The sequence below is a fragment of the Pantherophis guttatus genome, chromosome 1 (genome assembly GCF_059756535.1).
Source record: "Pantherophis guttatus breed Tessera chromosome 1, ASM5975653v1, whole genome shotgun sequence".
In the NCBI taxonomy this organism is placed as follows: domain Eukaryota; kingdom Metazoa; phylum Chordata; class Lepidosauria; order Squamata; family Colubridae; genus Pantherophis; species Pantherophis guttatus.
The window spans coordinates 114,805,602-114,827,181 of NC_142063.1; the positions used below are offsets into that span (position 1 = coordinate 114,805,602).

The window sequence follows — 21,580 nt, forward strand, 5'->3', positions numbered from 1 at the left end:
AGTATTACTGTGGAAGAGTCAATAAACAATAAAATGTCCATTGAATTGAGCTCAACTCCTGATGTACCATAAATACATCTATATATGCAAATACCTTGGCAACATGAACCCAGGTTATCCTTTTTTCCCCCTTCTGGGTATTTTTTTCTGATTTCCTTTCTACTAGCCTCTAGCCCTGTGATTCTCTGGTAGTAGTCTTCCATTAAATCCAACTTTCCCTGATAGTAAATTTCAATCTGACCCAACTTTTTCTAAGCATAAATGATGTCAGCCATATGCTGCCACCTGCTGAGGCATGTATATGAGTATGTATACAAGCACACATAAATATTAGTAACAAGCAGTCTGTATACTGGTGGTATAAATAAAATATGATAAAAGCTTAGGTATATCAAACCTAAAACATCATTTGAACCTTTTCCAATTAAACAATTAACTTATTGGTAACTAAAAAGGTGTTCAGTGGGTAGAAGTTAGAGCTAGATGTTAGGGAAATACTATTCCTCCATAATATTGAGAAATAAATACTATCACAATTTAAACTTAGCTTAGAAATTTAAAAATACTGAAAAAAGATTTTTAAAACTCTTTTGATTCTTCTCCCATTCTTTGATCAGGTTTAAATAAATAAAGGTCAAGGAATAGAAAGAAAAAGGATTTGAGAGGATTAAAGATCATTGATGGACAATCTAGTTCCACTGAACATAGGTGGTAAAAGAATTGGTCAAAAGTTCCAACTTAGTTCCACATGAAATAAATGCAATTATTGTTCAAGTCAAGAACATTTACAATATTTGAAGAATGGTTTCAACCTCTCTTTAAAATATTTTTAAAAGATGGGAAGAATATTAATTAATTAATTAATTAATCAACTTGGAACCTTACATGATATAAAATTTAAACAAATTATCAGGAACTGACTATTAAAGTAAATAATTAGTAATACTGTTCCACATTCCCTTAAAATTGCATTATATTAATTAAGTTTCTTCTAGATAGTGTTGAAGAGTTCTTAACCATAACCAATATATATATATCTTGTTGTAATAATGCCCACTGAGTTTCTTATTTGGCTGAAAGTGTTTGAATAATCTGTACTCCTGTCTTTAATAATTAATGCTAATGTAGCTTTATTGTCCATTTTACCAAGAGATACAACATTGTGCAATTACTATAAAGATATAAATCCCAGTTTGATTCTGGGCCTGGATATAGTTATAGTATACACTCTGGAAAACTAAAGCATATCTTTCTTTGAATCATTGTATTAAAAATGCGGGAAATAGGATAGGCTGAAAAATGAACATTGTCATGAATTCTGTAATTAAATACTGGTTTATTAACATATGCCCTTCTTTTTTACTTCTATCAAGAAAGAATTCTAATAGATTTAGATAGAATATTGTTTATGGATATTAAAATGTAATATTTATGATTACAAGTGTCTGTGTATAAAACTATGTAGTGTGAAATATGCATTTTCTACTCTTTTTGTTTGCTGTTTCTTAATATTTTGTTTTTATCCGATGTTTTATTTTGTGTTTGTTAATCACTGTACTGTATGATTATAACAATCTAGTTTAATAAATTCAACTTTTTAAAGTCATTGGAGCAGCAGAAACTGGAACATCAGAACAAAAACAAAAGTTGCTTTCTGAGCCAATTAAACATTCTCCATGTGTCCTTTTACAGTGTGAGTAAAGTGCATTAAAATTCTTTTCAACCACAAAACCAAAACTAGGCAGGATTATTGTGTCCTCTGACAGTTTTCAGCTGTGTAATTTGGGCAGATTTTTTTTAAAACATCCTTTTCTCAAGCTTTGCTTCTGTCAATAAAACACCATTCTGACCGACATAATTTTTTTTTTTTAAAATTTGATTTATATGCTGTCCTTCTCCAGGGACTCAGGGCGGTTTACAATGTGTTAAACAATTTTATCTTTGTTGTTTAAAAAAACCCATAAAAGCCAACTGATGGTCTTAAATATTTTGCTACTGGCATCTCTTGGGGTTAATTAAGCAGTCTGGTTGTAAATAAAGGGGACATCCATCCTCTTCAAGCCCCCCTAATTAATCCTTCAGTCTTCCCTCATAACAATAATAATAAAGATGATGGATACATAAATATGATATAGTTTCTTTTGCTCTTACTTTCTTTTGCCCCCTTACCTCATCTGTTAGATTTAGCTATATTAGAAATATATTTCTGCTTTAACCAAATTTAAACATATCATTTTTTGTGTGCAGGATTTACCCTAGTTAAAAATATCCTCATATTGTTAAGATGTTAAGATATAACATGCTTTCAGTCTTGTATGGAAAATTCAGCCTTCTGCAGCTGGTCACAAAAATGTAGTTAATTTATGCTCAGAATCTATTACTATTGTTATTATTATTTCTTACTAATCATGCAGTAGATATTTCTCAAGTATTGTAGGAAGAAATGTCTCTTCAAGGTTGTTATTATGTAATATCACAAGATCATTTTGCGTAAGGGCAAAAAAGGTAGAAATGTTTGTTTTTAAGTTCGGCATTGTTATTGCAATAAAACAGAAAATAGGAATTATCTTTCTAGTGGCACTTTAAAAATATTTTGCTGCTATATCTATTATTATTGCTTGCTGATTACCAAGAAATAGTATAATTGGGCTGTTATACATTCTCTCCAATACTGAGCAGAACAGGGAAGTAAGATATAAAATAAATAAAAACATACCGGTAATACTTTACCTTGTTAGATTGTGATGCTAGCATTCTCTAAGACTACAGTACGGGGAGGGGGAGTTGTAATATTAAAATAAGCTTAGTTTGCTTTAATTTTGCATGGACTTAATGGTTCAGTGGCTGTAGCTTCCACCTGAATTTTATAAATATTTTCAATTGTAACTGAACAGCAATAACATTCTGCTACATTTAAACTCAAGCTGCTTTAACATGCCAACATCTCTATCTTCTGTCTACAATTGCTTCTGTAGTGCTACAATCCAGCAAGTTTGTTGAAAGGCTGACTCCCCACAAGACTGAATAGTGTATTTCTTGCACTTCAGTAAGTAGTTAATTTTTGTGAGTTCAGTTTCTCTGCTTTTCACACGCTACTGTTTTGTTTCTATTTTCATGTCTGTACCTGCTTTTGACCCACTTAGCTGTTGAGTCAGAAAACCCTTATGGCAGCACAATATACATAACTACCTTATAGAAACAATCAAACAACAAATGATTGTACTGTGTTAAGAATGAGGCCTTGCAGGAAAGACCATAGTGTGTACTTTTTCTGTTTGAAGAATGGTGAGTGTTCTGTATGAAGTAAATTTATGTGCCATCTGTTGGGGAGTTTTTATTAATTCATCTCAGGAACAGTTTTCTATTGATGTAGATACAATACTACAACAGTATTGAAACTTAAACTTCAGAAGGTAATTACCAAAAACCTCATCCAAAAGTTAAAGTACATTAAGAATATGCATTATAATTAATCCCGAGAAAGATGTTAAGATTCTGATACATAAAGGACATGAACAAAATATTCTCTAGGGAAAACTAACAAAGCGAGTTTTACAATGTTTATTGGTAGGCTTTTTTTGGCATATACAAAAGAATCATAGTTTTGTCCATTTGTTGATCTGTTCTTGAGTCTGGCTTCCTAATGCAATGACAGCAGATTCCACTATGAAGAAAGGACAGTGTTTTGTAAACTGAAGTGTTATTAGATAGAAAAAAGATAATTTCCAGGTTCAATTTATTTTTTTCCCCAATGGCCTATTATGTTTTAACTGTTATTTAGTGGTGGTGGTAACAGCACTCATGTAACTGCACCTCAGAGCTTATTTGCTTTAGTATGTTTGTCAATCAGATTTATTACAGAGGTATGCAATGGATGGCTGCTAAGTGCCACATGTAATCTCTGGCATTTCATGTAGGTAGCCCTGGGTTTAATTTTGAAAACTTCGGTAAGAGACCAACTTTTTGATGAAAACTATTTCTTTTTTTTGAAAAAGAAAAAAAGAGGATGTCAAAAAGAGAAATCAAATGAAGGAAAGAAAAAAGAGGGGGTATCCATGACAACAAGGATGTCTTCATCTGATTTTGGCTCTGGCCCAGGGGTGAAATCCAGCAGGTTCTGACAGGTTCTGGAGAACTGGTAGTGGAAATTTTGAGTAGTTCGGAGAACTGGCAAATACCACCTCTGGCTGGCCCCAGAGGGGGGTGGGAAAGGAGATTTTGCAATATCCTTCCCCCAGGAGTGGGGAGGGAATGGGGATTTTGCAGTATCCTTCCCCTGGAGTGGGATGGGAATGGAGATTTTGCAGTATCCTTCCCCTGCCATGCCCACCAAGCCACGCCCACAGAACCAGGAGTAAAAAAAAATGGATTTCACCACTGCTCTGGTCCCATGTTTTCCATGCACTGCTCCTGCTCCTTAAGGGCTCTAAAGAAAGGACTTGTGAAAAAATGCAGTGTTGCATAGAAAAGAAATTTCCCATTGTTGACCTGATAATTTGAAATGAGAATCAGCATCAGGCTTTTTAGGAGCTGCCTAAAAATGAAAGCAATTCTTTCCAAGCATATCTCTCCCAAGATTATCTATAAGAATGTTTTTTTAAGAAGGAAGGAATTGGATTACAAGAATGGAAAGTAAAAGAACTGTTGCTCTCTTAGAAGCAATATATCCCTGCGTACATTAGGACAGAGGCTTTAAAATTTTTCTTTCTAACAATCTTCTGGTGATCCATCAAGGTGGGGTTTTTCATGATAAAATTCCTGGACATCAACATTTATGCACTTTTTTCATATATAATATCTTCCCCCTTCTTTGCTGGCTTGTTCCTTTTGAATAAGCTGTGTCCCTGAATCCTTGCATTTCGCTCATAAATTATATCATATCATATTTCAGGAATATGCACAAAATCATGTTCAGAATCCTACATTAAAACTTCCATAAATAGTCCTTACTTACCGGCTGCCTTGTTTAGTGACCATTTGAAGTTATGACATATGAAAGAAAACAGCTCTGCGACCAATCCTCACATTTACAGTCATTGCAGTGTCCCATGGTGACATGATTTCACTTTAGGCATTTCGCAACTTGTGCACATTTACGACCATTGTAGTGTCCTGCAATTGTGTTATTACCATTTACAAGTTTCACAACTAGCTTCCAGCAAGCAGAATTAATGAAGACACAGAAGTGAAATCACAAGTCAGTCACATATCTCACCCAATGACCACAGTGATTCATCTAACAATAAAATGGTCATGTGATTTTTTTTTTTGTTTAGTGGCAGAATTGCCAGTCCCAATTGTGGTTGATAAGCAAGGACTGTTTTAGTTCTTTCTATTTTTCTACACTCTGTCCATTTGTATACAGTCACTGAAACCCTTGGGTTATATAACTTGACATATATCTTTGTGTACAGGTAGTCCTCAATTAGCAACCATAATTAGGACCAGCTACTCAATGATTAAGCAAAGCGGTCACTGAGTGAAATTGCGACTATGCTTATGATCTTACTTCCGTTTTCCTTTGCTTTATAGATCTGCAAAGGTAATAAAAACAAGAATTGGTTGCAAAGTTACTTTTTAATTACCATTATAATTGTGAACAGGTGCTGTCCAAGGCAGTTGCTAAACTTTACATGTTCATTATTGGATGCATGCACAGATTGTGCCTGCATGCACATATGCATGGTGAAAGATGCAACCCTGATAACTCTACAACATAGCACGATTGACTTTTGGGGCCGGCGCGACATGCTATAAGTTCACATGATGCAATAGGACTGAGTGTTTGTTAGTAGGATTCACTGGCCTAGGGATTTTCTTTTTGTCTTTCATTGTGAGTTGTATTGTGTTGGGGAGGTGCACGAAGGGAGGCTCAGCCAATCTCATTGTACACATGTTGTACTCTGACAATAAAGGTTTGAATTTGATTTGATTGCTGATTATCATGCCAGAGTGGGAAATCATGAACTCTTTGTTGTGCCAGTGGTGATGTTTTCTAATGTCATTGGTAAAAGCTTTAACTCTAAACTTTTGGTGTGAAATGTCTTAATATCTAGCATACAATCCCAAGAATATCCCAAATTTTAATGTAATGAACAGACCAACTACAAAGAAACTGAAAAGAGGCAAAATTCACTTAAAACTAGAATCAAAAGAAACTAAATGCTTGCAAATCTATTATATCCCAAGAGTGTTGGCTTAAAGCTGAGCCTTCTCCAAGATCCCCATTCAAAAGTAAATGCCATCTGCAATACAAATATAAAATTAATCCCAGTTGGGTTAACTCATGAAAATCCATGGATATATATATATATTTAAAAAAAGACTTAATTGAATGAACCACAATTGGTTGAATTCATACAATATGGTAAGCCACATACCAGAGTTTATAAACCACAGTGGCTGGATTTTCACAACACACAAAGCTAAAACCAAACCTAACACATTTGGCCTTAGTTAATGAATGTATTTACTGAAATGTTGCTTTGTTTATATTTTTGTAGCCAATCTGACTCTGTTTTAATGCAAAATAATAAGTATTTATCTCATTTTTCAAAATGTATTCAATGGATGTTGAATAGCTTGTATTTTGTGGCCAATATCTCCTCCTCAATGTAAAGCTATATGTGTTATTTTGGACACATATGTATTGTTAGCCCTATCTTTAGGAGAGTTACTTCTTCTTCTCCTTCTTCTTTAGCAACAATCACTTTCTCGAATGTCCAGCACATATTGAATTTTGCTCATATATCAATTTAGGCTGAACAACTCTAGTATTTCTGACATTAGAAAAATCATCTGTTGAAGAATTCATAGATGAATGGCCCTTGGAAATCTGCCTGCTAATCTCCATTGAGCATTGATTGGTATGATGCCTTTATTGCATGCATATCTACTGTAATTAATTAAACCATTGATTGTTTGTATGATCACTGATATGAAAAATCTTTTATATACATACAGTACAAAAATGCTGTGGTCTGCATTCCATTAACTAGGAAATATTATGTGGCATGCTGACTCAGTGGCATTACCCTCAAAATTTTTATGGAATCAGTCTGTTTTATGTTAAAACAGAAATGCCAATTCTTTTGCTGGGATAGTAAAAGGGAAGGGAAGATAAGGGAAACTTCTCCCTGATGTTTCTATCTACTCTTCCTGAAAACTTTGAAAAAGAGGACTATATTATTACCCATACCAGGATAATAGTATATTTTCTTTCCACTATCTTCTTTACAAATCAGTTCAGATGTTTATGTTCTATGTCAAAAAGTCAATACCTAGAACATTCAGTTTTAACAGGTATTGAAATTACAATCTATATTTTCCAAAATCTTTTGGGAAAAAAAGCAGGAATATGATACTAATCAAACATGCGCTTGCATGATATTCAGGAGGATAGAAAGGAACTGTGCATATCACTGGCACATTTAAATTATTTTACAATAATAAAACTGGCTCCAATCCTGATGGACTCTGGGCAGGGTGCCATAAAATAAACAAAAAGATAGTTTAAAGTCATATCAGAAAGCATAAGTATCATCACTAATTTAAATGAAAACCAAATTTTCTTTTCTTCTTCTTTCTTCCTCTTTTCTTGTTTCTTCCTTTTTCTCTCCTTCCTTCCTTCCTTCCTTCCTTCCTTCCTTTTCTTCCTTCCTCCATATCCAGCCTTTACTATTTTTCAAACAATTCAAGGGGCAAACATATCCAACACCTTCCTCCTCCTGTTTTCCACACAATAACCTCCTTTGTAATAAGGAAAGTAAATCTTGCATATTGATCATAAGCTCCCTTTAGGTGAGATGGGTAGCAAATAAGTTTAATAAATAAAAACTTTCTTGCATTTTTTGAAATAATGTAGAGAAAGATTACACATACATATATCTTCCATTCTAAATACATTTAAGGTCATTAACAAAATAATTAATGTGCACAGATTTTATGCCCAGCAAGCAGAGATTTATGGAGAGAAACGGATATTGAAATGTCATCTTATCACTTGCTTCTAAATTGAGAAATAGAAGAAAATTTGAGTTCAGTAGCCATAAAACTAAAAAAAGTGGCTGTGTTCACATTCCCACTAAGTCATAAACTGGCTTGCTATCTGTGATTAAGCATCTGGCATGCTCCCATGTATACATTCAATAAATCATGATTAAGGGAATCATAGTTATGTAGCATGAACTCATCTGGTGTTTGCTATGCTGAAATTCTCTATTATATAGTTAATTTTATCTGCGCGTATCCTAAATATATTTTACTTAATATTGGGGTCTGTATGAAGTTTTTAAATAATTGTGTTTAAGATAAAAGCTTTATCCATATTCTAACATATCACCAACATATCAAAGGGAATAACCTTGATTCTAAATGGATGACAATGTTGTTTCTAGATGGCCAGAATCCTGGCAGAACACGCTGAACCGCAACAGCTAACTTTAAAATACATGGTTGCATTGCAAAAAATACGTTTTTTTTCCTCCTGGAGAGGTTGCCCATTTTCATCCCGATCTGCAGCAATTTAAGAAAGACGGTATCTTTCTTCTACCTCGTCTTGCAATTCTCAGATACTGCTCAGAGTCGTTGTGAGTTCGGCGGCATACAAGTTTAATAAGTTATTAGACAATAATTAATATTGTCAGCTTAGTTTCTTTGTTAGAAATAGCCGGGAACCGCAAAGAACTGGAGCCCATTCCTAAATCGTGGTTAAAAACCGGGAAGGAACGCACATGATGAAACGCCCCTTTAACAAGCAAAAAAAAAAAAAGTCACTTTTGTTATGGATTCGTCCTTCCTCACGTCACTACGTACAGTCGCTAAGCGGAGCTTTGACTACTATAAGGAGAGCGCTTTAAAAAAAATAAACAGCCTTGATTTGGCTCCCTCTCTCCTCGCCTTTTTTTTTTTTTTAAACCCGTGATTCCTCCCGCCAAAAGCCAGCCTCTCTCGTTAATGGCTGGAACTCCAGCCAATGGGAGGGCTGTTTCCGAGATGAGGCGGCGGGAGGGGGCGTGTCCGGCGCGTGCGGGTACGGTTTTCCCCCGCTTTTGCTCGGCTGCTGGGGAACGTTGCCCAGGCGGCGCGGCGCGAGTGGGTGTTGGGGAGGGGCTGGTGCGGGTATCCGCGCTCTCGAGTGTCGCGGGCGCCCCGCCGTCCGTGTGTCGGCCGCGGCTGGAAGGCAAACCCACGCTCGCGTGGGAATTGGGAAATACGAGAAAGGGAAGGTCCCACAGTGAAGGTGGGGAAAAGCTTCCGTGGGACTTCACGAATGAATGAATGACTAGAGAGGGGAGTAGGGAAAGGGACCACTGTCTTCTTTCAGTTATACGTGGGGAAGGAGTTGCATCGAGGCAAAAGAGTATTCGTGAAAATGGAATCTTTCCCGGTAACTTTGAACAGGTCTTTCCCCAAGAAGTGCCTTCTGGGTATGTCTGACTACAACTCCTATCATCCTCAGCATAACATGATGGAGTTGGAATCCAACAACCCTGAAGGGAAAGGTGCTGTAAATTATCATGTAGCCATTCATCTTATTTTACATTTTTGCTGCTGCCTTTCCTTGTACTACAATTTTGTACTTGGTTAGCTGTAAGGTATACATCTCTAAGTTGAGTTGTTTGCTGCTTTGGAGAGAAACACTTTTATATCTATCTATCTATCTATCTATCTATCTATCTATCTATCTATCTATCTATCTATCTATATATATTACTCTCATCAAATTTATTTAAAAGACAATTGTAATTAGGCTGGTTATTACCAACATGGATACAGTTTCTTAGATAGAAAATAAGCTATTATGGGTATATGGGTAGTGGTGAAAAACAACATCCATAATTAGCTATTGCCTTAACTTGGTTCAAGAATGTAACACAATTACTGGTGGATTTTTTTTCTATCCAGAAAGTAAAAAGTTGTGCGTTCATATAAATATTTGACTGGGAATCAATTTAGTGGCTCTTTTTCTTAGGTAAGCATATACAGGATTGTAGCATTAATCTAGATAAGTGCTGCTTAATGCCCACTAGTAGTTCTCTTGATTTTAAAATGAAAATATGAGCAAAGAGAGATTTGGACCATTAATGCATTTGTCTAGAAGATTTTGCTTCCTCTTAGTGAATGGGCTCCAGTTAAGAGAGGCATTCCAATGACAGGAAAAATGCAAAATTATAGCTGTTGGGTTTGCTGAATTTACACCTGCAAACAGATCTAGAACTGTTTCAGAAGTTGCTAGATCTGTGTTACAACAAGAATATCAGAAACAAATATGTATGCAGAAAGTCAGGTTGGGAAATATAACATTGTCCTCATTTGTAATTGCTACAGAAAGGAGCAGTGAAAATTAGCAAGAAGGCTGGAATATTTTTCCTTTTCTTTAATAGTTTATAGTATTAAGAGAGGATTTTGGAGGGAAGAATGATGAAATGACAAAAATTATGATAGTGAAGAAATTAGGAGTTTTCATTCACTAACTTTATTATACAATCTCTTAAGTGCAGGAGAGTGATGGAATAAAATAATTGATACAACAGCATTAGAATCAGTTATATCATATGAAATAAGGAGCCTTTAAACTAAAAAGTCATAGCATATCAGTATCTATACATTTAAAATAACAGGTAAGACAACTTGGACTAAAAAAGAAGCCATTTTAAATAAGGATAAATTGAGGGTTTATGCAATGAAACTGGCAGACGATTGAGTACAAGAAAAAGGAAATTTTAATTCACTTAGCATGCAATTTATAAACCATAAGATATGATTATTGCCAACAAGGGAATCCAAATAATATACCTCCTAGATTCAGGTGCCAATTAAATGCCAGGTAATGGGATTTGGAAGGAGGGACATGGTGGTTATGTTTTGTTTTGTTTTAGAAAAAGCAAGTTATAAAGAAAGTGGAAGTTCATGAGCAGCATCCAATTGACTAAACCAAATAACCATTGATATAAATCTGGGGTCTCCAAATTTTTCAGTCTGAGGCCCACATTTGTAAACATTTTAGGTCCCAGGGGAAAACTCAGTTTTATAAATGAGCGAGTGATTAATTAATTGAATGCTTTATTTTGCTCAGTGTGATATGATTCACAACAACAGCAAAAAAATGTGACAACTACAAAGAAACAATGCCATGCTTGTACGGACAAATTATATAAGAAAGATTTTAAAGGGAAATATGTTTCCCTTTCCTCATCCAGCATCCTCCAGCTGACTTGCAAACCCCCCCGCCTCCATTGGAGAAATTGAAGGAATCCTACCTTCCTTTCTAAACAGTGGTGAATACAGGTAGTCCTCGACTTACAACAGTTCATTTATGACCGTTCGAAGTTACAAAGGCACTAAAAAAAGTAACATTTTTTTACACTTAAAAAAGACTATTTTTCACACACATGACTGTTGCAGCATCCTCATGGTCATGTGATCTACATTCGGATGCTTGACAACTGGTCCGTGTTTATGATGGCTGCAGTGTCCCCAGGATCGTGTGATCATCTTTTGCAACCTTCTGACAAGTAAAGTCAATGGGGAAGACAGATTAATTTAAGATTAATTTAAATTAGTAACGAGTTACTAATTTAACAGCTGCAATCCATTTAACAAATGGCAAGAAAAGTAAAACAGGGCAAAACTCATTTAACAAATTTCTCACTTAGCAAGATAAATTTTGATCTCAAATTGTGGTCATAAATCAAGGACTACCTTTACAGTCCTGCTGTGTCTCCCTATGCTGTTTAGAAAGGTTCAGAGCACAGCGCATGGGAAGAGCTGGCAGGCTGGAAGGAACCTTTCAGAGGGTTGGATATAGCCCACAGACCATAGTCTGGAGACCCCTGATATAAATCTACATGACTACTGAGCCATGTTATTGAAAGTTATGCCATGTAAACCTTGAACTTGAGTCAAAATGTAGATCAAATAAAATGCCTTAGCCGTGTTTTATATTTAAGGTTTGTTATTGGGTACTTAACTTACCTGGGACTGTCTATGCAACCTGTACCTGGAAAAGAAAGCTACTTTGAAGATAATCCTGGCTACTGGACAAAGAGGCAGGCAGACAGAACAGCTGCTAATTTGGGAGTATATCTGTGCCATCTCTGCTTCCCTTTCTCTTCTCACTCCCAGTATCCAGGAGGAGAGGAACAAGAAGGTGAGCAAAGGGAAATAGTTCAAAGCTGGAAAGATGGCTGGAACACTAGCAAGAATGACTGTTTCAGTATGATCAGAGCAAGGCTTAATTACTGACTTTTTTTGGTGCCAGATTACTAGGTAGGTCATTTATTTGCAAGTTATGCCAGACTTCTGAAGATCTGTTATGTGAATGTGTCCAATGAATGGAAACATGTTAAGCCATGGTTTGGTTAACTGGAAAAAATAGTTGGCTGAATTCAGATGTTAAGCCCAAACAAATACATGGTTTAGCGTATTTGCTGAAGGCATCTCATTGAACAATAGTATAACTTTGGATAGAAAGGAATGCTTTTTTTATTACTGAAGTATCAGTTTAAAAATATATTCTGCACAACTAGTCTGTTATATAAATTAGTGAATATCTTCCCTAATTTGATTGTTACAGGATTATTTTAAAAACAGATTTTGATGAGTGTTTGATATTTTTCTGATTTCTTGAATTATATGCATATTGTTCATTTGTGTCTTCTGTAAACTATAAATTAATACAGAACTTGCAATCTATCTCTTTCCTATTTTGTTCCTCAGTATATGAAGTTACATTTTTGCATTGTTAGTGGGTTTGGGGTAAAATGTTTAAACTTTACAAATTCCTTGGGTACTTTATTCAACCCTTAAACTCTTTGAAATTTTCTTTCCAAATAGCCCCCGGCCACATTCATTTGGTAATGTGGCTTATTATATACCACATAAAGTTGGGTGGGGTTTTGAGTTTATGAAAGTTGCAAAAGTTGCTTTAAACATGGGTGCTCAGACCAAAGTGCAAAGATCATAGTCATGAACACCTCCAAAATCTAATTTTTAATGTGACTAGAAAAGGAAAATTATCAAATATGTAGGAAATAACCATGATTTTATTTAGCAAATTTAGATCAACTGTATTTAGTTTTTGTTTTAGCTACAGTCATTAAAACCTTCGTTCTGTGTCACTAAGAGGTTATTGGCCCCTGCCTCCTGCCCCAGATAAACCACATAACCCTGGCAGTAGAATATGTATCTTCCACAAGTGGCATTTTTTTCACACTAGACACAGTTTGAAATATAACTGCATGATGAGAGGAATAAACCCCTCTATGTAAATTTTAAATATGGTTTTGGTTATGTGAAGGTATACATTTTGGAACAACTTATTACTCCAGGAATGCCAGGGTTCTGAATTAAGAGTGCCTTCTTGTTTCATAAAACATTGAAGTAAGTTTGACATTTAGCGAAATTGCTAATGTAGCAATTACATACCAGATGTAATAATACCTGTAGTTTGAATTGTTCTGCCCCTGTGTTTTAGGATTTTTGTTTAATATGATCAACAGCAAGATTGAAAAATCCATAAGACTATTTTCTACTAAGCTATTTAGGCAGTTCAAAAATGTATTTCAGAAAGTATCCATTGAGGTAAAATTAGAATATTTCTCAGATAATATATTAGTATATATCTATATCGATATCGATAGATCTATCTATCTATTGATAGATCTATCAATAGATCTATCTATCTATCCTGTGCTGGGTAGTATGCCACCACTAAATTCTGAATTTAGTTGAAATAAATGCTATTGAACTCTGATGAGAATTGAGCATAGACTTCAGTTGCAGTGCTAACATGGGCAACATTTATTTCACAGAAATCTGGTATACAATGAAGGAAAGTTCTGTTACCATGAGTTCTTCAGCGAAAAATCCCAAGATTCTATATAGGAATTCTCGTCTACTCCGTATGGTGTTCTTACAGCTCCATCGCCAACAAAGGGCTGACTTATTTTGTGATGTTGTCCTACAAGCAGAAGGTACTAATTTTTCTAAAATATGAGAGATAGGTATCTAAAATAAATAGAGAGGATCAAGTTCTGATTTTTTGGCTGAATTTTTCTTAGAGCTTTGCAAGTCCTCTAAAAGAGTTTTTCAAATGGTAGATGCCTATATGCAATATGTGTTTTTTTTTTTTTTTTTTAAAAGAGAATTCTTATTTTTCAGGCTCACACAATTTTTTTTCATAAGTTATCCCATGTTTTTCCATATATGTGTATATTTATCATGCTTTGTTGGATAAAAAGCAATAGCTTTGGTTTAGTGCAGAGTGCTACTTTTACAGGATATGCATATTTATTTATTTATTTGATTTGATTTCTAACCGCCCTACTCCCGAAGGACTTAGGGTGGTGCACAGCCAAACAATAAAACACATACAAAATTTAAAAGTAGAATAAAATCAAATTAAATAATTTTGGCCCCGACAAATTTAAAACCCCAAACTTTTAAAACCAATTTAAAATTGAATGTATAAAATACTAAAAGATATTTAAAAATTAAAAATCTTTTATAAAAGAGGGGGAAAATTAGGCCAGGCCGGCCTGGTGAAATAGTAAGGTCTTTAAAGCGCGGCGGAAGGTGCGCAGATCCGGGATCCTCCGTATCTCTGGGGGGAGCTCGTTCCAGATAGTAGGTGCCCCCACAGAGAAGGCTCTCCCCCTGGGGGTCGTCAGTCGGCATTGTTTGGCTGACGGCACCCAGAGGAGCCCCTCTCTATGGGAGCGTACCGGCCGGTGGGAGGCTATTGGTGGTAGTAGGCGGTCCCGCAAGTACCCAGGTCCTAAGCCATGGAGCGCTTTAAAGGTGGTAACCAAAACCTTGAAGCGCACCCGGAAGACCACCGGGAGCCAGTGCAGCTCGCACAGGAGGGGTGTTACATGAGAACGCCATGTCGCTCCCATTACCACCCGCGCGGCCGCACCCTGCGCCAGTTGGAGCCTCCGGGTGCTCCTCAAGGGGAGCCCCATGTAGAGAGCGTTGCAATAGTCCAGGCGGGAGGTGACAAGGGCGTGAGTGACCGTGCGTAACGAGTCCCGATCCAGAAAGGGACGCAACTGGCGAATCCGGCAAACCTGATGAAAAATCCTCCTGGTCACGGCCGTCAAGTGCTCTTCTAAAGACAGCCGTGAATCCAGGAGGACGCCCAAGTTGCGAGCCCTCTCCGTGGGCGCCAATGATTCGCCCCCAATAGTCAGTGATGGCGTCAACTGACTATATCGGGACGTCAGAAACCACAGCCACTCGGTCTTGGATGGGTTGAACCTGAGCCTGTTCCTCCCCATCCAGATCCATACGGCCTCCAGGCACCGGGACATCACTTCAAGGGCATTGTTGGGGTGATCCGGGATGGAGATGTACAGCTGGGTGTCGTCAGCGTACTGATACCCGCATAGTTCTAATAATTATCCAAAATGTCTGTTATTCATTTTGTTACTGCAGTAATTTAATGTGGAATATGATGAATATCCTGTTTTCAGTGCCATGACTTGCCTTGAAATTTGAAGTACCGGTAATATGAAATCGCCTGTGAATCCATCCTCACCCAGTTTGATGCACCTTAGACTGTGACTCCCAGAATTCCTCAACCATATCCATAGGCTATTAGATTGAAGAAAAATAGAACTTAGAATACTTTGTCCTTCCACCAAATTGCCACTGCATCATGCATCTTATGACTACAATTGGACCAGAATTTCAGTCAATGAGCAAAATAGTCATTAGGCGAGATGCCTGTCCAACTGTTTAGCTCGATGATCACAATCCAGGCACTTCCAGTTATGGTCATTAAGTAATCTCTCCAGCCGTTAAGCAGGCAGAATAGCACTATACCGCTTCATATTACTTTACAGCCCTCTCTAAGCGGTTTACAGAGTCAGCATACTGCCCCCAACAATCTGGGTCATTTTACCGACCGCAGAAGGATGGAAGGCTAAGTCAACCTTGAGCCGGTCAGGATCAAACTGCTGGCAGTTAGCAGAATTAGCTTGCAATACTGCATTCTAACCACTGCATCACCACATAAGGAGCCTTGGATGGAGGGGGTTTTATTCCTTCACTGGGCTGCAGGAACAGAGCTCAGATCTTCAGGATTGTAGATAAACCCTCCTCTCCATCCACTGTGGGAGTCAGTGGGGAAATCAGCAGAAGGGAAGGTTGCAAGTTGCTGCTTCCTGCCAACAGGATTCTCCTCTCATCTCAGGGCTGGCTGAAAGCTGCCAGGGGAATTTAGCCCTGCAAGCAGGCAACACTTTTACTCCATCTGCTTAACAACCACAACTGTGAGTGTCATGATTGTGGTTGAGGGAAGCAATAATATGTCTCACTTAATAACTTCTTTGCTCAGTGACCAATATTGTGATTGTAAGTTGAGAACTATCTGTAGAGGTGGAAAGTTCCCTCTTTCATCCCTTTTAAGTAAAGAGGCTTGCAATATGGAAGTTGAGTTCTGACTAGGAATAGAGTACAGGTAGTCCTTGACTTACAACCATTCGTTTAATGACTGTTCAACGTTATAATGACACTGAAAAAAAATGACATGATCATTTTTAACACTTATGACTGTTGCAGCATCCCCATAGTTATGTGAGCAAAATTCAGAAACTTGGCAACTGGCTCCTATTTATGATGGTTGCAGTGCGCTGGGATCATATGATCACTTTGCGACCTCCAGGCAAGCAGAATCAATGGAAAAGCCAGATTCACTTTATAACACTGTTATTGACAACAGCAGTGATTCACTTAACAACTGTGGCAAGAAAGGTTGTGAAACTCAGTTAACAATTGTCTTGCTTAGCAACAGAAATTTTGGGCTCAATTGTGGTTGTAAATTGAAGATTATCTGTATTAAGCCTTGGCACTTGAAACATTTAACCATAGTGAAATTTTGCACAAAAAAAAAAGTGTGATAGATCCAGGGAAGTTATTTGGAGTGCTGCCCCTGCTACTTGTTATTTGTATTTGTGTTGAATTCTTCCATTGAAATCTGTGGAGCCATTTGAGGTGCTTAATTTTGCCTTGGGCATGCCTGTGGATTTGTTTAATATCTTGTTAGTTGTGAATAAAACACATAATGGTAGTTTGTACAGTTTGCAATTGTTTTTGTTACTCAATTGTCCCCAAATAACTAGACCAAATTGCTGAGCATTTGCCTTAAAGAAGCCTTACAAACTTAAGAACTCTAAGCAAATTTAGTTAGGAAAGATGCAGGTATGGTTTTGTTTATTAAAATGTATACTTTAACACTACCCAGTAAGTTGATGTAAAAGGAAGAATAAGCTAAAATATCCCTTTCAAGGAACCCTGTTCTTGCAACTTTGTTTTAAAAGTACAACTATTTTAAATTAACATGTGAAAAAAGCAGTTTAATACTTAATACTTAAGCGTAATTGATACATTATTTAAGTTAGCATGCTTAAAATATAAACCATCTATGATCAGTGATCTATGCACTGGGAATGGCAATAACTGGCGAATGGACCAGGCCCTTTCATCTACCCTGAAGTCCAGATTCCTCTCTGATACCCTGCCCTTCCACTTCTTTGCACTTCTGTTCTGTCAGAAAAAGGGAGCAAAGACAGTTGATGGGGAAGATGTTGCTTCAAGGTGCATTTGAGTTAGCATGCGCCTTCCATTTCTTGCCAGGGCAAGTAAAATAGTCTTCCTAAAGTGCTTATGATTAGCTGCCCTATGAATAGAATTTAGGACTAGATATGTCTTTGCCCTGACCCAGTACAATTCTCATTCTCCTGACATTATATATATTGACCGTGGGAAAATTTGAAGGCTAACCCATGGAGAACATCTTCAGTCAAAATTGATGGTCCACTGGTAAAGTACCTGCTAATAATGGTGTTCTTTGTAGGCGAAGCCGTTCCAGCTCATTGTTGCATCCTGTCGGCCTGCAGCCCTTTCTTCACAGAGCAGTTGGAGCGAGAAATGCCCCCCAAGGGACACAAGGTGGTGCTGGAAATTCGGGGGCTGAAAATTGGGACGTTGCGTAAATTGGTAGATTTCCTCTATACATCTGAAATGGAGGTGTCCCGGGAAGAAGCTCAGGATATTCTTGCAGCTGCACGACAACTTCAGGTGTCGGAACTTGATTCTTTACAGTTAGAGGGAGGAAAGTTAGTAAAAAAAAACCTGGGCCGGCGATTAAACAGGAACTGTTTGCAGATAACCAGTCCAATGACCAGATCAGAGACAAGTTTAATTCATTCTTCTGCTCCCTCTGGAGGTAGCTTGACATCCTGGGTAGCTGCAGGCAAGCAAGCAACACCCGCCAGTAATTTTATACCATGCTCCAAAGAAATAAGTAGCCACAACAGTACTGATCAGAAGGATGTAAAGAAGCAAAAGCTTACTACAGCATTGCTGAGTAGTGACAAACAGATTTCAAAAAGCCAAACAATTACTGCTGATCCCCTGAAAACAAAAGTTAAAAAACGCCCTCCAGGCACAATAAGCAATATAATGGGCAGCAATGAGAATGGTGGTCTGCACAGAAAGGAGACTGAGACTGGAGATACACACACTAGAGCCAGTTTGCAGAATTCAAAAAAGATAAAGCTCAGCCGTCCAAAGCTTTCTTTGGCACCTCTGTCTACGTCTTGTGCCACCAAAGACCATTGCACTGTGACATCCAGCAAATCACCAAGGTCTGTTAAACGTCTCTGGAGACAAAAATGTCCTGTCAAGGATGAGGCGAAAAAAGAAGATAATAACCATTTTTGTGGCTTCAGAAGTGCCCCTCTTCCTCCAAAATCTAAAGGCAGAAAGCGCAGCTCCAGTGATCCAACATCCTGCCCAAACATTCCCCAAGAAATAGGTCACATAAGCCGGGTAAAGCTCAGAAAAGTTATCAATGGCAGCTGCTGGGAAGTGGTGCACGAATTGCCTGCTGTGCAGCCGACGGTGGTGCAAAACAGTGTGCATACTTTGAAAGATGAGGGCTTCCAATCTCAACCCAGACATCCTAAACCAGAAGTAGATGATGTGCAGCAGTTGGCCTGGTCTCCTAAACTGCTCCCTGCAACTGCTGAGGCTGCATCGGATCCTGAAAAGAGTGTGATAAAACAACAGCCAGAACTACTTGAGGAGAAAGTGGCTTTGGATGAAGGAGCTGATGCTGCTGGGAATCATTGTGATATGGAGGCATTTTTGCTGGATCATCTGATCAAGGAAGAGCAAGAGCAGTATGATAACCTTGCTTCCGCTGGAGAGTTGGAACAAATGCTAGACTTGCTGCTGGCTGAGGAGGATGCCACTGGAGGAATCCAGAGCACCACTATTACACAAAGCCTGCATTCTTCACCCCAGGCAAATGAGAATGTCCCGGGAAATGTTGAAATTGAAGAAAAAGAGAGATGTTGTACAGTAGGTCCACAGTTGGACAAGATAAAAATTAGTGAAGCTGGTGACTCAACAAATGGGAGCTCTTTGCTGGATCCTGTCCTTAACTGTCTTCCGCTTGTAACACCTGAGCCTAATGGTGACTGCCTTTCCTTGTCCAGGTCAGCCTCTCCCCAGTTGGGGGATTGGGCAACAGCTCAGTGTCAGCTGTCGGAATCCACAAATGGGACTGCAAAATTTGCTGAGCCTTTGCCTGTCACTTGGATGGGTGATGAGGACCAAGGACCTCTAACTTACGATATGGGAATCTCAGATACAGAAACAAAGTCACTTACTGAAGCTGTTCTGAGCAATCCTGTGCAGCACAACATGGACTGCAAGCTGTCATCTTTCTTATCCAGCCTAGAAGAAGAAACCATAGACGTTGGTGGGATAGAGGACTTCTTTCTTGATATTGATGAATGTGTCCGGCCAGATCCTTCTCCTATATCTGAAACTGAGGTGGATGTTCTGAACTAGTGAGTGCAAGTAGTGGCAAGGAATTACTTTGACTACTTGGTGAGGTGGGCTAGCAGACAATATTGCACTTAAAATTCCATGGCAAATAGTAAGGAATCTTCCACAAAAAGCAATTAATAGATTCCATAATGTTTTTGAGTATTTTGATCAGATGATGGAAAAGCCCCCTTTAAAATCAAACTGGGGAGAGGCTGCTACATTATCACCAATTCTCAGCCTCATTAAATCATGACTGTGACATTGCTATAATCTAATCCTTGCGTACAGGCCACCCTTCCAGGATGCTGGGGTTCTTCTGGCCTCTTGTGGGATAGGTAACCTACAGGAAATTAACAGCATTACTTCTGTGAAAAGTAATGTTTTATATTGTGAGATATATCTTGGGGCTGGTAATAATTTTACACAAGTATATTCTATTTAATTTCCTTAATATATCATAATGTAATTGCCTTATAGTAAACACAAGATTTTAAAATGCCAGTCAGAGTTTAAAGTGACTTATAATTCAGAGGACAAAATTATGTTTTCTGGGAAGAGCTCTGTTGTGAAACAGTGTTGTCCTCAACTGTTTTAAGTCCTGTGCTTCCCTTCAATATTTAAAAAAAAACATTTTATTTAATGGCTAGTGAATTAACCAAACCTGGAAATAAAAATTCATTGCTGTTAAGACAATTGTTGTCCCAAGCTGGGAGCTACTACATTGAGTTAGCAGTTCAAAGGCAATATAAAGGACTTGTCAATAGGATAAGGATTGCCCTTTGTACTGGCTTTCAGTTCAATGCTTCAATTTTTTTTAATTTTTTTTTTGTTTAAAGGTCAGATTGGAACTAGGAAGACCAGCAGTGGGTCTGCTGATCTCACTGCTGTATTTCCCAGTTACTGGAGATCACACAGTACCAACTCAACACTTGCAGCAGTACATGCTTTGCTGTAAATGTTAAATCTTTCTCTTTAAACCAATATGTTGCTGTAAGCAGCACCCCTTTCTCCTGCAACTTTTGGCCGGATGGCCCATTTGAATTGAGCTGACTTTTCTCCCGATAAGTGGCCTGCAGTATTTAAACACCGATATAGGGAACTAAGTGCCTTGCTGACTTTCTGTATTTTAAATAAGAGAAGGCTCCCTAGAGGCTTGAGAATAATTGCCAAGTTGCTTGTTTTTCATTGAAACCATCTCCCTTGTGTTGCAGCTTCTTCACAGAGAAGTGTATTCAAGTGCAATGACCTATACCTCCACGAAGCTGTGCCAAATACTTCCTTCTCTCACAACCCAAAGCTCTTCATGTATGCAGAACATTCTGAAGAGTAGATGGCACAAAGACTGGAATAATAAATATTGAGTTGTAACTTGTTCAAATAAAAACTGTTAAGTTTTCTTGGTACTTTGTATCATATTTACACTGAAGCCATCTTGTGGGGTTAACTATAGCTAAAGGAAATAAAGTAATGAATACACACAAATACTACATGTTGTTGGGCAGCATAGGGAAGATTGATAAAGTCAGCATAGTAAACTAGAAGTTAACAGTAAAGTTAATGATCTTGAGCAGGTATTTTGTGCATAGGGAAAAGCATGTGGATTAAATATTAAAACTTCAAAGGCTGAGGACTGCTATCAGTAATACAGGATAATTAAAAGGAAAAGTAAAAAATGAAAACTAGTTGCTGTATTTAATCTTCTTTAATCAGAAGAAAAAAATAGGTTTAGAGTGTA

At 37.6% G+C, this 21,580-nt stretch overlaps 1 protein-coding gene across 6 annotated transcripts; it reads left to right on the forward strand.

The window, feature by feature from the left end:
• Positions 1 to 9,017: 9,017 nt before the first annotated feature.
• Positions 9,018 to 21,241, forward strand: BTBD18 (BTB domain containing 18). Of its 6 annotated transcripts, XM_087881589.1 has the most exons (6): positions 9,047 to 9,241; positions 11,202 to 11,289; positions 11,952 to 12,151; positions 13,815 to 13,976; positions 17,861 to 19,865; positions 21,057 to 21,241. In XM_087881589.1, exons 3-6 carry the CDS (start codon positions 11,989 to 11,991, stop codon positions 21,088 to 21,090), a joined length of 2,364 nt encoding a protein of 787 aa, XP_087737715.1. In that variant the 5' UTR covers positions 9,047 to 9,241; positions 11,202 to 11,289; positions 11,952 to 11,988; the 3' UTR covers positions 21,091 to 21,241. The 6 variants fall into 6 exon arrangements, with proteins under 6 accessions (XP_087737716.1, XP_087737715.1, XP_034276207.2 ...); XM_087881590.1 differs by lacking the exons at positions 9,047 to 9,241; positions 11,202 to 11,289 and adding an exon at positions 9,018 to 9,031; XM_034420316.3 differs by lacking the exon at positions 11,202 to 11,289 and having other exon boundaries at positions 9,053 to 9,241.
• The last annotated feature ends 339 nt before the right edge of the window (positions 21,242 to 21,580 follow it).